General features: G+C 36.9%; 1 protein-coding gene across 1 annotated transcript in view; it reads left to right on the top strand.

The window, feature by feature from the left end:
• The window catches only part of LOC145671032 (uncharacterized), a 762,494-nt gene that overhangs the window by 669,785 nt on the left and 73,784 nt on the right, over window positions 1-18,925 (top strand). Inside the window, exon 4 of the mRNA XM_081739703.1 lies at window positions 13,280-13,412. Within this exon, the coding sequence (XP_081595829.1) occupies window positions 13,280-13,412 (133 nt within the window). The remainder of the gene's footprint in view (window positions 1-13,279; window positions 13,413-18,925) is intronic.

The raw sequence follows: 18,925 nt of genomic DNA, 5'->3' as shown, positions 1-18,925 counted from the left end.
ATATATATATATATATATATATATATATATATATATATATATATATATATATATATATATATATATATATATATATAATTATTGATATTATCCTTAGTCGGTAGACTACCCGTAGCGTTGTTGAGATTAGCGGGTTAGTATAATGTTCAGGATACAAACTACTAATCCGTTCGTGGAATACGACAAGAAAATTAAACTAAATGATTTTGTACTCGACAAAAATCTAAAAACTTAAATATTTTTTTTAATATTAATTCATCCTAGTGAATATTTGGAGTGGGGAAAGGAGTGTGGGAGAAAGGTAAAAGCTCAACTTCAATTTTCATATTATGTACACTGTGATAAACCAAACTCCTTCACATGGAGTACACCGTGATGCTGCTACTATTTGTTAAAGTACGGCTACCAATTTTTCTTACTTCTACAACTTGTACGTCATAAGATTTCTTAGTATTTTTTACTTCTCTCTCACTAAGTACTTTGTACTTTTTTTGTACTTTGTAATAGCCTTTGGGTGTTAAGTGCAAATAAATTATTATTACTATCATACCCCTACTTCTTACTTTATCATATATTTGTGCTGTTAACATTCAAAAGTAATTAATACCAATTCCATACGAATTCTTCCACTATTCTTTATTCGAATTTTCGAATAATCAATAAATATTTGAATAGTTATTAGAATTTAGAAAACGAACAGTCAAATAATATCAAAAAGGTTTAAAATATTCGAATAAATGAAAAATTTTAACAGCAACAACACTAGTTATTCGTTTTTTTTTTTTTTTTGTTTTTTTTTAAGTATATCGAGGAAACAATGACGTTATAAATGAAGAGAGACCGGGCAATCAAAAAGTTCCCGGAATTTTGTTGCAGCTCTTTATTATTACAATATAAGCAGTAGTCGAAGTGAGACGGTATGCGATGGTATGGCATACCGCCTCTGGTTTTTCAGTAATGAGGACATACCGTCTCTGGTTTTTCAGTGATCAAGACAATATTTAAATAGCCGGTATATTGAGTCAAAATCATAATAAAGCATACCGCTTCTGCTTTTTTTCCGCTTCGAACACTGAATATAAGTCAGGGGCGGATCCAGGACCGACTTCTGGGGGGGCGGTGGGTTGTCATAATGCTACTTTTAATTGCTCCAAACTCTGGGATGGATTTTATTTGTGTATATATAAAATAAGAAAGTTTCCTCCTCTGGGGGGGCGTCCGTCCCCCCTGGATCTGCCCCTGATATAAGTACACATTTACTTAATCGTCTTCAAAGTAGGCTTCTTCGGAACAGACACACTTGCTCAATTGCTCCTGCCATTGCTGGAAACACAGACAAAAGTCCTCTTTTAGCATATTTAGGTTCAGCCGTCACGTTGGTTTTGATCGTCTTCTACGGTGATGAAACAGGCACCCTTTAAGGACAGTTTTTCCTTAAAGCATTGTCACCGTAAACTGACCTTAAGGCTATAAAAGTAAGTATCTGAAGCAGATTTCCCCAATTTGCACATGAACTTAATATTTTGCGCGTTGTTTGAACTGTAACATTACGCCAACTGATTACCACGCCCCTTTCCGTCCAGCTACACTACTGTCCGGCTCAAACCTCTTGACGTTTGGCTAAATCCAATAGCACTTAAGAGCGGCGTTGTCAGGTTGTATTTTCTTTTGTGTACAAGAATAATGTGAAACATTTCTTTCGTGAAACACAGATGGAAGAACGAAGTAAACCTTCAAACTAAGAAGGTGAAAGAACAAATACTGGTTTAGATTGATTTATGTATGAAGAAACAATCTTACAATATAGTAGCAAAAAACTGTGCATAGAATCATACTTTTCTCCCCGAATTATTTAGAAATGATTTTCTTTTTTCCTAAACATACACTAACATTATATGAACGAAGACGTTTTTGAAAGCAAATAATGTTTGGACATTATTGGAGTTGTTTATTGCTGTTACCTCCATTTTTATCTGAAGTTTATTGTTTTTAATTAGATACAGACTGTTATCAAGATAACAGGCAAACCTGACGAAAATACTACTTGTCTCACTAATACGGCATTGGTTATTATTAAAATGCAAATCCTCGAATTCATTGTAAAAGGAAGATATATAAGTCGTAAATGGTTATTATTATTATTATTATTATTATTATTATTATTATTATTATTATTATTATTATTATTATTAACTATTCTGCCTTTTAGCAGGTCCTGGAACTAATGAGGGTGTTTCTTTTCTTCTTCATAATTTTCAGTTTAGACCTGAAAATGTTTCTTCTATGTTTCTCGATTTTCAGCTTCCTCTTTTAGCTCCAAATATTTTTTTTTCTATTTTTCAAATCATCGATCACTTGTGTTCTTCTTCCTATTCCTAGCTTTCCTTCCATCTTTCCTTCTATGGTGGTATGAAAAAGGCAATTTCTTCGCAAGATGTGTCCAATCCAATTGGCCTTTCTTTGAACGATAATGGCTACAAGTGTCCTCTTCTCTCCTATCCATTTTAAAACATCTTCGATTGTTGCTCTCCCTATTCATTTTATCTTCTCCACCTTCCTCCAACACCACATTTCAAAGCTCTCTAAATATTTCTTCTCAAACTTCCGTAATGTCCAAGTCTCTGAACCATAAAGTCCAAAATTCCATACATAGCACTTGACCAATTTCTTCCTTACTCCAATATTAAGGCTGCTGGTTAAGAGTGACCTTTCTTGTTGAATGCTTCTTTAGCTATAGCAATTCTTGACCTGATCTCTTTGGTGCAGTAAGCGTCTATCGTCAGAATACTGCCCAGATATTTAAAAGATCGACCTCTTCAAGTTCTCTTTGTTCAACTCTAACACGTAACGGCATATTTCCACTGCATATTCTTATGACTTTTGATTTTTCGATGTTAATTTCCATTTCATATAGTTTCCCAGTGTCAACCAACTATTTTGTCAATCATCTTTTATACTATTTCTTCGGTATCTATAATAACTGTATGAATGGTTACCGGAGGATGGTATAATTCCTCATAAAATGCAGCACTCAGTTCCGTCAAGGAGCAAGGAAGAAAATATCCACTCTAGAAATTTTAGCTCTAGAACTGACGACACGTTTCTAATGGTGTTGAGGTCTGGAGACTGAGTGAACCAGGGGACGTGTTTTAGTTTATCCTAGTATTAACATAACAACGCATTAACAAATCCAGCAGTGTAATTTGGTGCATTATCGTCCTGAAAAATTGTGTCATTTGCAGGAAATAATATCTGGACCGTAGCATGCACGTGGTCACCTAAAATGTTCACATACTCAACGATAGTAACGTTTTCTGTGAGTGTAACGTAAACGTTAAACTTTAAGAGCCTTATGCAGAATCTTCGTTGTAAGTGTTGTATTAAAAGCCTGACTAACGCGTGATGCTAACTTCTGTATTTAGTAACACGTAAGAGAAGTTAACATCAATTTATATCGAAAACGGTCCAATTTCGACTTTTTGCAGGGTTGTCCAAACACTACGAGAAATCAAGTTATGTGAGTCCTATTCTTTCTTATATAGATTTCTCCTCTTGTATTTGGCAACCCTACGGAAAATTCCTCAATCAGAGGATTTCTAGTCATAAAAATTCTTCCATTAACTATACGAAATTCGAGTTTTGAAATTGTACGAGTAGTTTTGAATTATTACATTATAATTCTTTATGTTAGTTAGGAGTCATTTATTGTAGTAAATCTGTTATTGAACTATGACGGTCCGAGCAAATTTATTGATTGGTTACTTGATGTTAATTTTCAGCACCGAGGCCATATAGATCGGGCCTGCTGTTTAAAGTGCGATCCAAACTACTAATATTTGTATCCGAAATACGTTTATCACCGGGAAACGAACTAGCAACTACGCATACACAAAGCACGAGCGTTAGTCGTTGAAGGCAAATATTTAAAAAATAAATAAAGAAACAAATAAATAAATAAAGCATTAATGAAAGTATGAAGAAGAATTATTGGTGACGAGAGAAGAGGAGTGGCAACCACTGTTGGCTTTACTGTCTAGATCAGACCTCTTGATGTTTTAATGCGAGCCCTCTTTTTTGCAATGCCCAATGAAAGTTACACAAGATTGTCTAATACTCGATGCTTGGGACAAATACCTCGTATTATTTGCACTCAAAAATGTCTTTGTTACACTGTTAAAAATGGTTTCTTAAGTTCGAGAAAAAAATTCCACGTATTTGAGAGCATCCGTTTCTTACCTGTGCACAGAGTAATACCGGTACATTCTTAAAAGTTAGATTTCGATTTTCTCAAATCATTTTGAGAAATAATGACTCAAATATGAGGAATTATGTCTCATTTCTAAGTGTGCAAAAGCTTTCTCAAATTTGAGAAAAATGTGTTTTTTTCTTAAAATTGGGAAAGTAACATTTCAGGAAATGAGCCGCATAACCTCAATTTTGAGAAACACATTTTTCAAAAACTTTTGAGAAATATCTTCCTCAAAAGCGATAAACGGTGCACAGAAACGGGGTTCTCAAATACGAGAAGACGGAAAAGGGTAAAAAAAAAATATAAACATGCAAAAAAAATCAAACTATTAGTACACCCAGAATTTATATTAAATAAACACCTACAGTTATAGATATTGTTTAAAACATAACACATTTAAATCTTCACTTCAACTCAAGAAAATTCCATGAATACCACGATGACTTGTATTTTAGGTGCGTTACTTATTCCTACTGAATCAGACAGTTGAACATTTTCCTTTTCATCACTGTCCACTTTCTCAAGACTTATCTTTTTCATCGACGTTGTTTACTCATGATTCTCCCGTTTCCTCCAACATTCTGCCAACTTTTTGATAATTCAGATTCAAGAATTATCCGTCTACTTCATAATAACGACAACAATTTCTGCTGGAGTGTAACGTCCCACAATTATGCTACGAAACTTAGCGAGACGTTATGATGATGATGAGCGAAAATGCTGTAATGAAAAAAAGTGAGGGAATCCCGAGAAAACACATACGATGTTTACTCACACAGCCCACTTGACGGAGGTGAAATCAAACTAGGGACCCCATGCACCGGAGGCTAGTTCTGCCACTGACCGGTGAGTCATCGCAGTCCAATATGCCTAATTCTCTACCATAAAAAGTTGCCTACATGAGAAAACACCGTGTTTGTGCGCTTTTCCAGGATTCTCCAATTTCCTCCTACAAATAACGTACGCAGGAATTTATTTCGGAGGGGGTCCAAGTTCAATACGAGGACAAATTGTATTAAAATATGTAAAATTGACCCTAAAATTAGATAAAATTTACATAAAAGTAGCGATTTTGGGGAAGGTCCGGAGTCCCAAGACTCAATCCCTACCTTCCACCTTCTTCATTACGGCAGGGGCATGTGACAGTTTCTGTCCCTCATAAATGTGCTGAAATTCCACTGCTAAGGATTCAATTCAAATTGGAAACAAGGTCACGAACCCATGTAAAAACTGCAAAGAAACGTACGTCCACATTTTCATTACACCATTATTAACCATATCTATCACTGTCTCTCTTAGCCTTGTAGCACAATCGTGTGACGTTGGATTTTTTTAAATGAAATCTTTGTTTTACTTCCCACAGTTGTGTTGGGTAGGCTAAAGGAGACGATGATGATGAGAATGAAAAAGATAGTGGAATGAAGAAAGTGGGAAGAAATCGGAAAACCCGGAGAAAACCCATGCACATTGAGTTTATCCACCAGAAAGCCCACTTGCCGCGAGCTGGGAATCCTAGGATCAAAGCAAGGGCCTCACGCACCAGAGATGAACGCTCTACCACTGAGCTACCGCAGCCTTTACGTTAAATTAAGAACAAATGCGTACAGTACTATACCACAAATAACCTGCAAACGTGTGTCATTAAAACGATTACTGGTGGTGAAAAAAAGGAGGCGCCAATCTATGCTAGGTGATCAGTACAAAGTACCTTTGTATTACAATTCCATAATAATAAGTCACACTTTTGTAACGCTGTTTCTAACTACACAGATGACTTATGTATTCTTTGTTTCCGTACATAAGCTATTTTGCACATTATAACGAATGCCGAAGGATGTAAAACATTGACATGCCTCCCCGTTCTATTGTAATATAGAAAACAGTCCCCTACGGGGCTCTAACCCGCCTTCACTAGTTATTGCTGCACTCGTTATTATGTGAATTGAGTACTGAGCTTTGATATATAAAGGAGCCAACCTGACTGCTATAGCCTATATAACCTGGTACCAGGGGCGTCAGCATTCTACACTCTAACGAATGTAGACCCTACTACAGTAGTTTTTGGTCTATGGTAGTATGTTTACAATTCACCCAAACTTACGTTCGAAAGTTAATATGTATGCTGCTCCTCGCCGCTGTCACATGACATGTATTCATACGCCACCTCAGCTGCATCACATACTACGAACTCATATCCATTCGCACTATGCTTCAACTGAAATCCTTTATCTCGTTTCCTGACTAGTAATTAAGCCCTAGTAATATTACTTCCTAGTAAAACATAGTAATATTATTTCGGTAAGATTGTTACCGTTACTTTTTAATCATCTATGATATTGCAAATAACGCACTATTCCATTCTCATTTTTAAGAAGTGAGAAAATCTCATAAATGAGAACCTGAAAATTTGCCTTGAGCTCACAAATGAAAATACATTTGGAAATAATGAGACATTTTTCCTCAAATATGAGTAAATATTACTTATTTTGTTTTGAACATGCATTTTTCTCATTTCTGAACAAGGAAATTTTTAAGAGTGTAGTAGAATGTTAATGTATGTTTAGGAAAAAAGACAACCGTCTCTAAATAATTAGGGTAGAGTTGAGTTCATTTTGAGTTTAACGTCCTTTTCAGCAACGAGGCTATATGAGACGTGGACCTACTGGTTAACGTGGAATCCGAACCACATGAGCTCCTGCCATAATTCGGGAAGAAAGCATGATTCTACGTACAATGGTTCATTATTTTATTGTAAGATTGTTTCTTCATATACAAGTCTAAACCAGTTTTTATCACTGTACTAATGTTTTTCACCTTCTCGGTTCGGAAATCCTATAGGTATGGGATGCCTGGTTTTTTTAATGTGGGGTGTAATGATCGTACAAATCATACATATTATATATGGGCATGGAGCGTCTACTTCCTTTTTCCATCTGTGTTCCACGAAAGAAACGTTTCACGTTATACTTGTACACGAAAGAAAATGGAATCCGACAACGTCATTCTTACGCGCCATTTGCTTTCGCCAAACATCAAGAGGTTTGAGCCGGACAGTAGTTCCTTTTTCAATGAGTATATGCTATAATTTCAAAAACGGTTGATCGTATATCTACCAAAACTATTAGCATTATAACACTGCTGTATACCCCTTTTAATGAAATTCTGCGTACGCTACTGATTTCCAGTAGAAAAAAAATAATTTATTTCTTTCAAAATCACGGACTTAACTTTCATATATATATATACCTTGACTGCGTGTGTGTGGGAGAGAGAAATATCTTTCTTAAGCTTTCATATGGATCTCCTTGCTGTCTGACCTGAATAATGGGAATGATATATAACAAGCAAAAAAGAGGTGTCCACTGAAATTTTGTGATAGTGGAAATCTGAAACGAGATGGCAAGGCAAGAGAACATTAAGCTTTTCTTTCCCTTTCGTAACACGAGACATGAAATGTACCTGAAAATGGTTGAAGAAGTGGAAAGAGAAGTGGAGAAAGAGAAATATAACGCCTTTTGAAGTGATTAATAGTGACAGAGATTGAACCGAAGACATTATGAAATTTATCTCCCAAATGATGCTGAAAGTCAGCAGTGGATATGCGAAGCTCTTCGTAACATGATGAATAGGTGGAATCTGCTTCTTATTTTTCTTGTTAACATTTTCTTCGTCGTTAATATGTAATATTTCACATTTGCATTCTAAAACTGAAATAAGAAAGAACGAGAAAAGCAGATAAGAGGAAATAAATATGAATCCGTTAAGGGCAGTGTTTGTTGCCTTAATTTATGATCAGAGCTGGTTTTAGGTTTGGTGGGGCCCTAAGCTACTGAAGATAATTGGGTCCTTTACGTGTCCAAATGAACGTAGGACTCTATATACAGAAATAAAGTAAATGTTATTTTAGTAAGCAGGCTAGCAGAAGGGACCCTACTTACCTCATATGGGGCTACACAAACTAAGCACTGTTGCTATATGTAGAGTTTACTTTATTTATTGTTTTTCTTATATTTTGGGAACGTGCATTCAATTTTTTCCTTTAATTTTTGGGGTCCCCAAGTGCGTGGGGCCTAAACTATAACTTGTTTAGTTTATACGTAAATCCGGCACTGTGTATGATAATTATTGAGTGAGAAATTTCAGCACGTAGATATAAGAAGTGATATACCCAGTAGTGCTATTCAGCCGGTTCGCACCGGTTGTAGAGAACCGTTTGTTATACCCAGACATAACAGTAAATTCTACCCAGTTATATCCAGGAACAGTAAATTTTAGTTTAACTATCTTTTTTTTTTTTTTTCTTTTTAGAAATTTTTATTGTTACAGGGTTAAACATATGATCTTTCAGAACAAGGTATAAGCGTTTATTTCTTAATCTCAAATGCTCAGATATCAAAAATAAGAATTGAGTTCACTTGAGTGTAATGGTGAGGATTATTTATATTTGAAACTCATAAATATCTTTATGAACAATTGTCGATCCATCGCTGAATTAAGGTCTTTCCAATACTTTTTGACAACCATCTATCTTGGAAAATTCATGTCCAAGATATTCAAACTAATTTCGTCACACCACCTTGTATTAGGGTGATGTGTCTTGTCTCTACTTGTCACTTGTGGTATTCAGTAAAAAAGTTCGCCATTTCCTACCTATTCCTAACAGAGTTATATCTATCTACCTACCTATCCATTTACTGCTCTCTCTCTCTCTTTCTCCCTATATATATATATATATATATATATATATATATATATATATATATATATATATATATATATATATATATATATATACCCTGTTTCAAAAAGATTATACGTATTACGAAGAATTATTTTGTCCAAACTATCCATCGCTCCGCCTCGGCTCGGCTATTGGAGAAATGAATACATAGTCTAGTTTAGATTAATAGCCGCTAGATGTCAGTTGTCTTCTGTTTTGCTTGGTAACCGTCATATGTTTAAATGGCTACTCCGCAGCAAAAATCATTTTGTATTCTCAACTCTGCGAAGTGCAATTCCGTGATTACACTGCAAAGACGTTTTAGGTTGAGGTACCAAATTGAGCCTCCGAATGGGTGGAACATTCGCAGATGGTATCGACAGTTCTGTAGATACAGGATGTGTGGGTAAAGGAAAGAGTCCTGGCCGCCCTCGTGTTCCTGAAGAAAATGTTGCACGAATTCAAACTGCTTTCCAACGTAGTCCTTCAAAATCAACTCGTCGTGCCATTCGGGAGTTTCAAGTGGCGACAACAATAATTTGGCGTATTTTGAAACGTCGGTTGGTTATGAAGTCGTACAAGTTACAGCTGTTACAAGCTCTGCGTCCTGATGACAAACGCAAACGTGTGGCATTTTGTAACGAGATTCTAGATGCTATTGACAATGATAACACTTTTGCACAACGCCTCGTGTTCAGTGATGAAGCGACTTTCCGTGTTAGTGGTCAGGTAAACAAACAAAATGTTCGAATTTGGTGTCTACAGAACCCACATGCAGTCATTGAACATGTACAAGATTCGCCCAAAGTCCATGAGTTTTGTGCGATATCCCGATCATCTCTTTATGGCCCATTCTTCTTTAATTGAAACGCGGTTAACAGTCGGCAGTATCTCGCTATGTTGCAAAACTGGTTGTTTCCGAGGCTGCACGAAGACAACTTCATTTTTCAACAAGACGGGGCATCCCCTCACTGGAGTCGCCAAGTGTGTGAATATCTGAATGAAACTTTATCGAACCGTTGAATTGGTTGTCAAGGAGCTGGCGACTTACCATGTCTCAGCTGGCCTCCACGGTCACCGAATTTGACCCCGTGACTTCTTCCTGTGGGGTTTCGTTAAAGACAACATTTATGTACCCACAGAACCTGGAAGAGTTGAAGAACCGGTTCCGTACTGCCATAACGTTAGTGACGCAGGACATGCTTGCCTGAGTATGGGAGGAATTTGAGTATCGATGTAATATTGTTCGTGTCGCTGATGGAGGACATATTGAACCTTCGTAATTTGAACTTTGAACTGTAATTTGAACTTGAAAGGTTCGTAAATATGTGTGTAAAATTTCATATCCGTATGTCTTAAAATTTAATAAATATATGCATTCGAAACACGTATATTCTTTTTGAAACAGAACACGTATATATATAACCGGCGCATCGGGAGCTTTCTAGACCTAGTAGTCGTCTCATCTTTTATTCACGATTTCAAATATAAGTCTATCTGACCAAAGCAGTATACATATTTTAATAGTATATATCTGTGTTACATAGCCGAAACTGTAACTATTAAAATACATATATATACCGCTTTGGTCAGATGGACTTTTATTTGCAATCTTGAATTTTCGAAGCTGTAATAGAATGAATATTTTACAACTTTTATTCACGTGAGTCCCCAGTTTGCCTCACGACGCTGGGTAGACGTCGAAAATTGGGGAAGCACCGGCCGGGAATCGAACCCGGGACCACGTGGACATGAATCCAACGCTTTAACCACTAGACTAAGGTGTTCGCACACTATTCGATATATGCTTGTGAGGTCCCTACCTATAGTACTCAGGAATGAGTTCAGGGTTTGTCCGGAGTAAATTCTGGACATATTCATATATTCGTATAAGTTGTTCATGTTTAGCATACTCTTATTAGTTATTTTTCTGTTTGTTACAGTATAATTTTGCAATCTTCATGTACTTGCGTACAACTACGAGCTCTGAAATTGTATACACATACACAAGCCTGATAGCAATATAATATTTTCACATAAGACCTGTCCCAAAAAATTTTGCACACGTTTCGAAGGGCTGTAAAATGGAATTGGGAAATTATGTGAACACAATTTTTAGATGCTTAAGTTACAAGAAAAATACTCAACCATCTGTAACTATAGTTTTTTTTTTTTTTTTTTTTTTTTGTAAATAAACGAATGTTTCTTTTGATAGGGCACATGAACTTCTGCAATGTATATTTAACTACCTGTTTGTTGCCATGTAACCACATTTTCTTAAAAGATGTAAGTTTTCAGTGCATTTCCCTGTCGTGTGTAGCCTTTGTTCAATGATTGCTCAATATTGCTCAATCGAACGAAGTTAATTTTCCTGCCATATGTAGCCTTTGTTCGTGTTTGCTCAATATAGCTCAATCAAAGGAAATTCATTTTCCTGCCATATGTAGCCTTTCTTCACGATTACTCAATATCGCTCAATCAAACGAAGTTCAGGGAAGTTTCGGGGTTTGCATATTTTCTCTCCACAATTTCCACTTTCTGCTACGTTACCTACTCAAGTGTCTAAATCTAGCCAGAATAATATTGATGCTTCCGAAAGAAAGCGCGAGATGTTTCTAAATGCAATGTGTGACATGCATCGCACATGAGCATTGATTATGCTCTCTCTGAAGAACAGTGTGCTTCTCTCACCATACTGGCAAAATCTATCTGACCAGCATCTTGGGGCCAAAATTTTCGATGGCAATTATTTTTTCAGGATCTAGAAGGTTTCTATTAGCAACACTAAAATACTACAGTCCTGGAAGTGTGGAAAAATCATATTTGAAGCAAGGTACGTCATCCAACACAATCAGTGGTTCTTTTTGCTAGGCGATACAACAGTTTTGCTTGTTTAATAGCCGTATATTGTTGTTGAATTGACTTCTTTGGCATTTTTTATTCCTTGTAGGCCTGTATATTGTTACTTTTTTTATTTGTTCAATGATTGTCTTTTCCACACATTTTTGGCCAAATCAAACACAGAAAACGATTGAGTCTTTTCGACTTGTCTCAGTGCTTTGCATTCCAAGTTTTTGTCCATTGTACCACTCGGGGTTGCACTTCTTGGCTTTCTATATGTGTTAGAGATGACCCTAAATTTTCCAATTGTTCGTTTCACTGTCCAAACTTTCCAATTGTCGCGATCTTTTCGTCTCCGTTGCGATCAGAGAATGACTTCTGCCTGTTTTTAACCAACCAAGAATGCAAAATTCCTCAAGCATTTCCGTACATTCTGTTGTTCGGGATATCCTAGCTGAAAAATAACACCTATTACACCTTAATAATGAAAATCAACATTTATTCTACAATATACATATCAATATCTAATCTAAACCGGTCTTAGTGGATCAACTCCATAAAAATGGAGCGAAACTTTCTGCGACAGACCTACTACTATGTTCTACTTTATACTTTTTCCTGCAAAATTAATAAAATAAATTATCTGCAAATAATCATCGAGCGCCTTCTATTTATGCAATCCAAACCCTCAACGGAAGTTATTATACAATTATAACAAGCGAGATGAACCAAATTCAGAAGCTATCGGCGTGGAAAGCTGTCTTGTTCACAACCTTTGTTGTCGATCCAAGCCTGCTCCTGGCCGAGTCCAACCACCAAATATAGTGACCTTTATTCTTTAAACGATAGACTACTTGCTCATCGAATTTCATTCAGATCCGGCTAATAGTTACCAAGAAAAAAGGTACCACATCAGGGGCGGTATTAAGGGTGGGCGAGGTTGGGCAACCGCCCACCCGATAGATAGGCTTTCTCCTCCTGTGACCAACATCTAAACCCTGTCTTCCTCCTCAGATATGTGTTTAAATGAATAAAATTTCTAGTTTTACGTTGCATATTTATGCTCCTTAGTGGTACAGCGTTCACCTCCGGTGCTTGGGGCCCCTGGTTTGATCCCAGCTCGCGCCGTGTGGACTTTGTGGTGGACAAACACCGCGCACGTGGGTTTTTTCTCGGGGTTCTCCCGTTTCTTCCCACTTTCTTCATTCCACCATTTCACTCATTTCTCATTATCACCGTCTCCTTTAGCCTAACCGGCATAAGCGTGGGACGTAAAACTCAAAGATTTCATTTTTTTTTCAAATTCTACATTCTTCAACTGTAAATTCACAGCTTGTTATGTATTCTTCAAGAGAATTGATTCTATGATTATAGTCTTTCAAAATAAAATACATTTCATTCTTGCTATAAAAAAAATACCGATTCTTTCAAAATTAATAATTAATTTTAATTTTTCTGTATCTTTACAGGATCGATACAAGAGCGACCTGAAAATATTACCGTCATGTTTCTGAGTCCCACATCCGTTAAAGTTACGTGGTCAACTTCCATCAGTGAGGATATCGAAGAATATTACGTAGAATGCGTTCCAAAATCAGATCGGTAAGTATAGATTCCTTCTACTGATTTTATTTTATTTTATTTTATTTTTCATTTTCTTTCTTTTACTGAATTGGCGTTTCCAATCTGTTCAACATAGTATCATTATAATAGCATTGTAAGGTTAGAATTTACCATAAAATTGCAAAAATTTATGACAAATTTTGTCCCTCTTAAATCATTGTTAAATTACAGCGAGATATAAAGCGAAAATATGGTAATAATTAAAGTAAACGAAGATCAAACAATTAATCGTATTACTGATCATTATTTTGAAACGTATCTTTATAAATTGAAAAACTAAAGGCATTGGTCATGTTATATTTCATTACATTCTAATGTAACAAAAATAAATGGCATCATTTGTCAGTAATTTGATGGCATTTTGTTAGTCGGAACCATTTGGTACATGAGAAAAGAAAAAAACAAATGAAATTCGTGTTATATTGTTAAACTATAGATGACTTCCAAAGCATAATGGTATTCCAAAGTATAATGGAACCGGAGGTGTAGTTTTACTACAGAGTGTCCAAAAATTCTTGATCCGTAAACTTGGAAGTGTTATAACTCGGGTATGTAACGTGTGACATGAATGCGAATTGCACACGAACAAAGTGTCATTCTTTGGCTTTTTTTTTTTTTTTTTTTTTTTGTGAGGAAGTGAAATACGCCACTTAAGTAAAACACAGATGTATCGTTTATCATAGGTTTTCTCAACCTAGTTCATATCACAACCCCTTTTGATCACATCGTCTTTCCAGCAACTCCCTATAAATAATTTTCGTTGTGTCATAATCTTTTTGATTATTGATAGTGATCCCTAATGAGGTCAGACTAGGCTTAAGTTTCGGGCAGTGCCGGATCTAGAACGGGGACGGGGGGCTCATATCCCCCTGTTCTTTAATGACAAAAATAATTTAATTATATATTTTTAAAAGTTTATAATAAGCTCATGATATACATATCATAGTCTGGGTTCTGGCTGGCCCCCTCCCCCAGTATTTACTTTCTAGATCCGCCACTGAGTTTTACACTACTTTCATTCTGAATTTATTTCAATAGCAGTGTTTTTAATGTGTCTTTCTTGTATTTCAATCTACAGTTTTCGCCACTACCATTTCTCCTTTTATTCTAATTTTTTTTTTTTTTTTAATGATTCTTTCAGTTCTTTAAGATTTTGTTGAATAGTCACTCCTTGATAATAAGCATGGGAATAAAAATATGTCTCTCAATATAAGGTATTCAAAAATAATCTTCCTAAGAAAGTTCCGCTATTATATCCTAATTAATTTACTTTGTCACCTCCCTTCGCGACCGCCATGTGTTCGTCTGGTAACCCGCTAGAGGTCCCGTCCCCTGCCAATGTTGATTAGTTATTGTGCTTAAAACGAAGAAATCATTATCGTATTTTGTAATGTAGCTTTAGGATGCTTTAGGGACAATAATAAATTATTCAGAAAGTGATACTAACTTAAGGCTTCATCATAGTTGCCACGTAGTGATATTTGGTATCCCTGTAGTTTATTTCATATGTGTGGTGGGCGTGCCCGTGTGTTTTCTCGGGGTACTCCAGTTTCCTCCCACTTTCTGATTCCAGCAATTCTTGCATCATCATTCACTTGCTTTAATCAATGTCTTCCTTAGTCTAAAGGCATAATCGTACGATGTTAAACCAGGCCCGTAGCCAGCCCAAAAATTTAGGGAGGGGGCGGGCCGGTAGAATTAAGGGGGGCCCGACCCATCATATTATACTTCATCATCATATTATACCGGGCCCGGTTCATTTGCAAGCCTACCGTGAAGTTTTATGGGGGCTAGCCACAGTTTAGGGGGGCCGGCCCCCTTGCCCCCCCGTGGATACGGGCCTGTGTTAAACTCAAAGATGTAATTTAATTTTTCATATATGATATTAGTTTACCAAGAATTAAGGAATTAGATCATTCTTGGGTAAATATATTTATTGAGTTCAATAGACGAAGTTCAGAGCAGCAATTCTTCTTCTTTCTCTCCGTCTTTTCCCTTCTTATGTGGAGTCGCCGCTTTTGATAAATCTTCTCCATAAAAACTTATCTCGAAATTCTTCCCTTCTCTCTCAAGTCACCCTTAGGAACCCGGTGGTACAGTGGTAGAGTTGTTGAGTTGATATTGAGTGTAACGTTAATCAGTAGATCCACGTCCCGTTCAGCAGCGAGGCTAGATGAAAAAATGAAATTAAATCTTTGAGTTTTACGTCCCATGGTTATGCCGGTTAGGTTAAAGGAGATGGTGATGATGAGTAATGGATGAAATGGTGGAATAAAGAAAGTGGGAGGAAACGGGAGAACCCTGAGAAAACCCACGCAGACGGTGTTTGTCCACCACAAAGTTCACTTGGCGATGGCTGGGATCGAACCCGGGACCCCAAGCACCAGAGGTGAACACCCTACCACTGAGCCACCGCGGTCCCTCGAGGCTAGATGAGACGTGGACCTACTGATTAACATGGAATCACATGAGCTCCGGCCGGGAATTGAACCCGGGTCTCCCACGCCAAAGGCGCGTACGCTAACCGCTTGGCAACGAAGACTCTCAGCTCCTAGTAGAGTGCTTACCTCTGGTGTGTAGGGTCTTGGTTCGATCACTGGCCAAGTAAATTTGTAGTGGACAACATCACTTTCGTAGGCTTTCTCGGGGTACTTCCGTTTCATCCCATCATTTCTCATTTTACCAAATCTTCCATTCTCATTCACTTGGTTTAATCATCTTCTTCCTTAGTCTAAAAAACATAATCGTGGGACGTTAAACTGAAATATTATCATTTCATTTTTCAAGCCCTTCTTAACCACATCCATTTATTTATTTCTTAGCTTCCCTTTTCCTCTCTTCCCACTCCCTTCAATTGCCATTACTTTTCTGACCATATTGTCATTTGTTCTTCTCATTAGATAGTCATACCGCTGCACTCTTCTTTCTTGGATCTTCTTACATATCTCTACAACCTTGATTGTTCTCCTTTCTCTCTCATTCCTCACTCAGTCTCTTCTTGTTATCCCACACGGTCAGGGCAGCATTCTCATTTTGGTAACATACAATCTTTTTTTCCTGTCCTTTCTTTAATGACCATGCTTCTGTTTCGTATTATCATTACTGTCCTCAATATTGTTTTATAAATCATCTTTTTTATTCTTTATCGTGATTCAGCGATCACACAGAATGCCAGATAATTTCTTCCAATTTCGCCATCCTTCTTGCATTTTATGTGTTATTCCACGTTTAAATCACCTATTCTTAGCATGAGATACCCTAAATACTAAAAAAAATCATTCAATCATTCTACTTGTAGCCGTACTTCCCAATTTTCTTTTCAATTGAACTCGAGATATTTCGTAAGCCGCGGTGGCTCAGTGGTAGAGCGTTCACCTCTGTTATAGGAGGGTCCTTGGTTTAATCCCAGCTTGCGTCAAGTGAGCTTTGTTTCGGCAAATACCGCGTGCGTGAGTTTTCTCGGGTTTCTCCCGTTTCCTCCCACTTCCTTCCTTCGACCTTTTCATTAATTTCTCATCACCGTCTCCTTTATACTCTGGGCACCAAAGTAAAGAACCTATAACCTAGTAGACATTTTCGAGGAAAAGTTGGCATACAGCATTTTCGCAAAATTCAATGTCTACGTAACACAGAACCACCGTATGCCATCGAGTTTAGGCGTAGACGGTTTAGGTCTCCGTTGTTTTGTAATATTCGCCTGGGAAAATGTAGGCACTACGCATTTTTTGTGTATCGAGATTGACAGGTACATTGCAGTTATATGAATGTCGGCAGATGGCAGGAGACTTTGATCTTAAGTTCACTGTAACTAACATTACTCACAAGAGATTTGTGTTAATAATAAGGACGAAATATTATACAGTATAAAATTAGAAATTTTAATAGAACGAACTTTGAAATCCGTATTATCTTAAAGTTGTTTGTATACAGTTAAGATAAACATCAAGTCTTGCAGAGCGGTATATTTAACTTCCGTACTTATAATCTTGGTTTATCTTTTGTCGTTGTTTTACCAATGTTATCGTTTTCTTTGGCTGTTTTTAATGACAACAAAATTTTGAGAAATTCATTTTTTGCTCAGTAGAACATTTGAGAGTAGCACCCACGTAACGTAGCAGTGTATCATCTTGCCACGTTATTAAAATCTTTAAAGCACAAAGAAATCAACGCTATCATTACTCTTCAGTTCTTTCATTCATAAGTGCTGGTGTCATTACGGTAGTTTCGGATTTTGTTGTGTTTCTGAGTTGACATTACTCAAATTCCAACATGGAAACTGTTTGGGAGTCTCAAAAGGAATGAGAAGGCCGATGCTGAAGAGTGCCTTATCTATCAAGAAAGAAGTGAGAGATTAATGTGGCACCGAACGAGGTCTAGAGACGTTAAGTCAAGCTTTCGTGACAAAAAATAAACTGCTTGACACTGACAATAGATCTGGAATAAATCGGATCCAGGCAGTCGTATCGTATCTCAGGATAAGTCATGTTTTTCATCCTTCACAAGCAAGACTAAGATTCTGTGACTACAAAAGAGAGCTAACAGCATAGGATCCGAAAGTGTTATATCACCCAGAAAGCTGAGAACCTCAACATCATCAGTCAATTGGAAGCTTTGTACCTTCTGTCAGAACCTTAACATTAAAGTTACGTCATACTCTGTGATTCCATTCAATATGAGTAACCATATATTGAATTTGTCCCAATATGATCTACACGTCCTTACACGACTATCCGAAGTTACTGATTTTATAGCACCGGAAGCGAAATACCATCCAGACTGCTTCAAAACGTTTCAGCAAAATGCCCCAAGTAAACAAAATTCAGCTGAAACAGGTATTGGCGTGGAATGGTTAATCAGTAAAATCAAAGAATCTGCAAGCAAGGGATACATTATTCAACTGAATGAAGTGTGGAATAGATATTGTGACTTAGCAGTAAAAGCAGATGTTGGGTACCATCATCATATAAGAGCAGAAGACCCACATTCAAGGAAAAGCTTCAAATCTATGTGCAGGATTGTTATGACTTCGTTGCAATGCCAAACCGAGATGTATTGCTTGTTCCTAGAAACTTTGAAGATGTATCCATTTCAGAAGTCATTTCAGAAGAGGAAGAGGAGGAGAAAGAATAAAATCAGTTGGATGTCTTTGTGAAGGACAGGTTCTGCCAACTGAAAAAAAGAACGGTAAATTTTAGGGACAACCTGCCTCAATCAAGTATCAGACCTTTGCCTCTCTATATGAAGTGAAACAGTCAGATGCAAAAATTGGGAAAATGAAAACAGCGAATAGGAACATTCTGCAGCGACTCTTTGCTGCATATGAACAGAACGTCCAGTCAACCTTGACATTATGCCGCATGAACTATTCGTTGTTTCCCTATCTCTGGCAGAAGCAAATGGGCATCTTTACACAAGCTCAAAAAACAATTCTCCCTTGAATATTGACTGATTCCAGATATTCCAGATATTCCTTGCTCCAACAAACTTGACGC

This window comes from Thermobia domestica, chromosome 15 (assembly GCF_964235325.1).
Source record: "Thermobia domestica chromosome 15, izTheDome1.hap1.1, whole genome shotgun sequence".
Taxonomy (NCBI): Eukaryota; Metazoa; Arthropoda; class Insecta; order Zygentoma; family Lepismatidae; genus Thermobia; species Thermobia domestica.
Note: the sequence above shows the minus strand (reverse complement) of the source record. Positions and strands in the feature narration are given on the sequence as shown.